Source organism: Schistosoma mansoni, chromosome 6, assembly GCF_000237925.1.
Source record: "Schistosoma mansoni strain Puerto Rico chromosome 6, complete genome".
In the NCBI taxonomy this organism is placed as follows: Eukaryota; Metazoa; Platyhelminthes; class Trematoda; order Strigeidida; family Schistosomatidae; genus Schistosoma; species Schistosoma mansoni.
This window is the reverse complement of record NC_031500.1, coordinates 1,660,404-1,666,966: the sequence shown is the minus strand read 5'-3', so window position 1 is coordinate 1,666,966 and position 6,563 is coordinate 1,660,404. Positions and strand designations below refer to the sequence as shown.

The following is a 6,563-nucleotide window of genomic DNA, read 5'->3' as shown; positions in this document are numbered from 1 at the left end:
TATAACGACTGAATTGAATGAGAACACTAAAAGTGGATCGTGACTGATTTTTAGTTATGTCGCAGGTCCTTGATTAGTGGCCACGATAATCATATATCTCGACGAGGTAGTGTGTGCTTACCAATATGACTCAGTTCAGCGATTAATGATGTCGTAGACGACTGATGCCACTTTTTGTATGATAACTGTACACTATCAGAAAGCATGACTATTAAAACCATATCTCATTGAGTTAATAGTACAATGTTGACTGTATCACTTCAACTTTACCTAAAGCTGAGCATTATTGTGAAATATACTGAACCAGAAGATAAGGTAGTTGCAAATTCTTTGGCGATGTTTAATAATTCTAAACCCTATCATTACTGTCAAGTGGCGCTAAAGTGATCTTGAGATTGTCTACCCTATAATTAGGACCAAATGAGGGTTATAAACGAGTGTGAGGAAGTAGAATTGTGATTTACAGTTGATGGTTACAGTTAGGAACTAAATTTAGAGTTTTCATCACGAACTGACATCAGCTATAATTCTAAAATTCTATTTAACCAAATGGATGAGTGAACTTAGCGCCGAAATCTGAGACTTGTTATCTCATCCCTGATTGGTTCGCTCATAAATCATAGCCTTGCCAAAATTTGTTTTAGTGCAGTTACATTGTCTGAATTGAAATGTTTTCAATTTATTCCTAGATAATATAAAATAGGTGGAAATTTTAGGTAGATTTGACTCACCAACGACGAAACTATTTATACATAATCTAGAAAAAAGAGACTTATTTACATTCAGTTGAATGACTTTCTATGGAAAGTTCCTTTCAGTAAGATAATTAATGGATTCCCCATATTCAGAAATAGCATACTGTTACATCCTTGATCTGTCTACCCAGTTCTATGCAGAGGATAACTTGTCTAAAACTAGATTAAGACCTTGACACGATAGCCTGACTGGTTCAACCCTGAGGCTAGATACGCGTGAGTTCAAAGTGTGACTGACTACTTGAGGTAGAGAGACGAAAACTACTCTATCATCTGTAAGCAAAGATGGGTAGTGGCTAGCAGTGAAATCCAGGACGCGCGTTTCGTCCTATTTGGGACTCGTCAGCTGGATGTATCTGCATCTGAGTTGATGTTCACTCCGGGACTCGAACCCAGTACCTTTTACTTCAAACGCCATCGCGTTAGGACGAAACGTGTGTCCTGGATTCCACTGCTAGCCACTATCCATCTCTGCTTACCATTCTTGTTTCTCTGTTTATATCACTTACACATCTTCAAGTCATTTATAACATAGCTAAATGTTGGTACCTAGTCAGTTTCAAGGTTCACTTAAAATATTTTATTATCATTTAGCGATAATGATAATGAGCCTTATATAGTACTGTATATTTCCAATGTCAATCTGAGATAACAAATTTAACAGAGTAAAATGCTTTAGAGTAAGGAGTTTTTTCTATACCAAGTTTGTTAATGGCTAGGAGTGGAACCTGAGGAGTGTACTTCTTTTTGTCTGAGACTCGTCAGCTGGATGTGACTGCATCCATGTGGATGCTTGCACTGGGTTTAGAGCACACCGCCCCTCGCTTCAAACGTTCAACGCGTTATCCACTTAGCAACTGAGTCCTTAACATAAATGAAAAGATTCAAATCCTTACAACTCAGTACAAAAATATGATTCTGATGACATACGGCTTTGGCTTTTATATGGATACAAATCGTCAATGGTAAAGGATGGAAGCAGACGTGTCATTACTTATCAAGTAAATAAGTTACATCTCATAAATAAAGACCCAGTCAACCCTTTCGCCTGTGAGTTAAGTAACAGCTAAGATGTTATTTTGCATTCAATTAGTGGAGTTTATCTTTATATTGGCAGGAGACTGTTTAACTTAGGCTTCATTAACAAGGGAAACATGTAGTTTTGAGGGGTTTTAACCACCATTACTCAAATTCACAGTTTGACACATAGCAACTAAGCTATTTGGGTTACAACCGACCTTCAGCACTACTAGTAGTAACACCATGTAGATGTCTTAATAGTGATCTTGAGTGCTGAGAGAGGTTTTCGGGTAGTTATCACTTCACGTTCGCCTACACCATGGGAGGATATAAAAAGAAAACTGGGTTAAGAGTGGTCATGATGACTAAGAAGTGTAACGACAGAGCTAAGTAGACAAAATTCTGTTAAAAGAGATGAGTGCTTTTCTTGAGATCGACCTATTTCAACCCCCTCCTTCCGCTGTGGGTAAGCAGTAACTGCTAGTTACTTGTAAACTATACCCTGCTGCCGTTAGATCCGCTGTAGAGTTAGTACTGTGACTTTCCCCCTTCATACCTTAAGTTAGTATTTTAGTCTTATCGATCTCCTTATCCGATCACTCTGGTATAGTATCACTTAAAATAGCTCGATTGGATTGTCACCATCTGTAGGTACGACTATCATACCAAATACGATTGATATAAACACTGATCGAATCCTACCGACTAAGTTGTAATGTAATAGTCACTAGAACAAATCGTTTGTGCCTTGCGATTCAACACAATCGAATACCATAAAATTGTTGATTTTTATTATACAGAAATCATAATATACACAAAACAGACAACATGGCAATCTAATACAATAACCAACACATTTGAACATACTGGAAATACTTGTCACGTGAACAAGAATATTTGTAATAGTGCAAAAGGTATAACTCAGGTAGAATCATCATAGAGAAAATGGAAGTTATCTGTTTCATTCCTTTGAAGTGCATTCCCCCAACATATAAGTGTGTGTGTACAGAGTCACAAACTTTAGTGATTGAATAATCCATAAACAGACAATATACAAAATGGAAATGGAATGATTGTGCATTCACACACACACATACACACAAGCACAAACATAAGTGCTGATAATTATGAAAGTGAAGTTTTCTATTCAGTAAAAAACAAACAACAGAATAAAGTGTAAAAGAGGGAATAGAAAATCCCATGTAAAACTTTTATTTGCATGAATGATTGTTGCTGCCTTCTTCTTCCAGTCTCTTGTTATATGAACATATGAATGAGGTTATTTCATTGGAACAAGTAGAAGATCTACCTATCTATATATATTAGGATAATTTTGGTCGTTTTGCATAGATTATATCAGTAGGAATAGTTGAACTGGTAGTAGTAGTAGTAACAGTTAGCTTATTTAATATTGTTGTTGTATTACCACTACTACTATTAATCATAGAAGATGGAGTTGTAGTAGTAATATGTAAAGATGAAGGATGAATTTCAATTGGCGGTCTATTACAATTAATTGTTATGGTTGGGGTTGATATTGTTGAAGAGGATCCAGATGATGATTGTTTTATATTGATGGAACGTATAGTAGTGGTAGGAGTAGTAGCTATAGTAGTTGTGGATGGTGTAGAATTAGCAAATGATGATTCTACTACTACTGGTGGTTGTTTTGCATCACAGAATGTAGTAACACGGACAACTTTACGTACAGGATTAGGCTATATTTTTGCAAAGAATAGAAGCAAACAAGAAAATCAGTCGTTCACAACAATGAATAATCATTTTGATCAATTTAGATAATAAGTGAAACATATACATTCACAGTGGTTATTACTGAACAAGAAAAAAAAATATCCGTGCTCCACCAGAACCTTAACAACATGTAAATGAATGCATCACATCCTATTGTTTACCAATGAAGTGAAGAGATCGATTACGAATACAGTGGTCTTGAGTGCTGTTAGAGGTATGAGGGCAGTTATCACTTCCCGGTTGCCCACACCGTGGAAGGGTTCTTCTAGAGGTACCTCAAAAGGAAATTGGATTAGAAGTGGTCTTAGTGAGCTGAGAGCATGACCGCAGTGCCCAAGGAACAACTGCTTGAGGTCGGTCACACACGACCTTTTTGTGGGTAGTTTTTGTGTTAGCTCCGTTCTTCAAAGGACCTTACCGCCAGAGACGGATATCCGTGGGATAAGGAGAGGTGTGCTTTTTTGGGTCGACCTTTTCTAACCCCACCCCTCCTTGTGAGAAGGCAGTATCGCTGTCATGCCGGTTGTCTGAAGGAAACACCTTACTGCCATCATGCCTCTGTACAGTCAGGAGTACGACTTCGCCTTCGGACCTTGGGTTTACTGCTTTTAGTCTTACCGCTTTTCAACCGACCTGTCTGGCATGGTAGGACCTTGAGGAACGATTGTTCCAGCCAGTATAGCTCGATTGGTTCATCACGATAGGCAAGCCCGACCACCACGTCAAGGTAGCAGCAACGATCGGGATTGTTTACCAATTCACGACTATGTGTATGTGAGTAAAGATACATAACTTGGGGACGAGTAATTGTGATTCGTAAGTCAGCTCGGTTGAACATGTACTTAAATAGTTACATATATAAATAAAATCAAATGATCTAATAAGCTCAGATGATAAAAACCTGAAGACCTTTGGAGTGAGGTTCGATTCGTAATCACCAATATCTAGGTTTGAAACCCGCTTCACTTACTTCGATCCGGGAAACGGAGTAGTAGTATAACTTATATCCAAGTAACCTTATCTAAATACTCAGCTCCTTCCATGACCTAACATAGTTGTTGAAACAAGAGATAAGATCAACCGCAACTTAGCCGTTGTGGCCTTGTACAGAAGTTGTCTAGTTTCAGATTTACTATATATATTTGATACTTATGTTACGTAGATCTAACAATTGCCCATCTTAACGGATGATGTTTGCTATTGCGGAAGTAGGCTGAAGGAAATCTAAAGGAGAACGAACCAAAACTTGTCATTAATTCATGTAAAACCACTGGCTTGATCTGAGCTAGGAAGATTGGTGTAGACTGTTTGATTCGGGTTCACGAGATTATCGTAATCAATAGTTGCAGATGTTGGGTAACATGGCTCACTATCAGTCACAATGACGCCCTCATAAATACCCTTCTATTTTGTCTTTTCAAACCATATTTTCAAGCTTTAGTTTTTATTTTCTATCGTTGCTACTATATTATTTCGATCTTTTTAATTCCTATCTCATTTTCCTAAAAGCTGGTATAAAAACTTGTGTCAATGCAGATTTGTGGCAGGCTCTATGTTGATGATGTTTAACTAGTTAACGGAATTTTTGGGGAGTTTGATTTTCTTTGTAGGTTGTTTTTATCACAGACCGATGTCATTTGAGGTACGTTGAGAACTAGGGAATACTGAAAATGGGTTTCGACCTAGTACGGAACTGTTTTATTCCCAACATGTATAAAATTCACCAGACATGACTGCAGAGGAAACCCATATAAGAATGAAACAGCTGTTTAGTACTCTCTAGGTTTCAATGATACTCGAATTGAGATGAATCTTTAGCGAATGCAAATTACGAATTGTGGGACTTATTGACTATTTTGATACCTTAATGTTTTATGTGAAACCAAACCTTTAAACTGAAACATTTTTTATACCTCCACTGTGATATTGCCCGGACGCCCAAACAGAAACAGGTAGTTTTCTTAGACAGCCACTTCCCGAGCCATTCACCTAGAGGTCTCATCCACAAGGTAGTGGAGCAACATTAGGAGATGCAGTCTCATTTTAGCCGGTGACCAACAATAGGTTCATGTGACATTTGTTCCCTCAGGATACTGGATCTCATGTGTGCCATTGGCTTGGAATCAGGGTTTTCCAACTCCCCATGGTGGACTCGTCGTATCCACCGGCCCGGTTAAAGCGCCGGACATTCACTTTTCGTCCTCTCAATTTCGTAAACCACACCCATGGTGCGAGAAGACAGTGAGTAGGACTTCCCTGACAGAGAATTTATACGCGTGGCCGTGTGAGAGCATTTCGAGAGAGAGGGCGGGCTCTATATTCTCTGAGCTGGATGATAATATAATTACGAAATTTCTAATATCATTCCGTTCAACGTCGTCAGAGTCTACTTTATTTAAAAGTAAGTTTTTTATCAACTCCGTAATTATTATACCTATCGATTTTAAAGGCTAATTACAAGCAAGGAAGGTAGGATGTTGGAACGAAATGATTAAGTACTTAGAATGACAATAAAAGTTTCGCAATTAAAATCTGTCTTCAAATGCCCTGGTACGGCCAAGAGTACGGAGAGTCTGCTCTCCCTTTCAAAATGCTCTCACATGGCCTCGCGTATATAGCTTCTGCTCGGGAAGTCCTACTCACTACCTTCTCTCAAAGGGGGTGTTGTTTACAAAATTGAGAGGACGAAAAGTGAATGTCCAGCACTTTAACTAGGTTGAGGGATTCAGAAGATCCATCTAGGGGAGTTAGAAAACCCTGATTCCAAACCAATGGTGCACATGGGCTGGCTCCAGTATGCTGAAGGAACAAATGGCGTATGAATCAATCGTTGGTCACCGGCTACCATGGGACTGTTTCTCCTTACGATGCTCCACTGCCTTGTGGATCAGATCTTTAGGTCAAAGGCTGGTGGTGTGGCTCCCTAAGAAAACCACCTGCTTCGGTTTGGGCACCCGGACAGTATCACAGTCCTCACACAAATCAAATGAGATTTGTGCGGCGCATATGAATCTGGTGCCCCTTTGCACTAATACT

General features: G+C 38.8%; 1 protein-coding gene across 1 annotated transcript in view; it reads right to left on the bottom strand.

The window, feature by feature from the left end:
• Positions 1–2,550: 2,550 nt before the first annotated feature.
• Positions 2,551–6,563, bottom strand: part of Smp_170910 (putative rfx transcription factor) — a gene marked incomplete at its 5' end in the record, with an annotated part of 31,907 nt that continues 27,894 nt past the window's right edge. Inside the window, one exon of the mRNA XM_018797911.1 lies at positions 2,551–3,493. Within this exon, the coding sequence (XP_018652906.1) occupies positions 3,098–3,493 (396 nt within the window). The 3' untranslated portion in view covers positions 2,551–3,097. The remainder of the gene's footprint in view (positions 3,494–6,563) is intronic.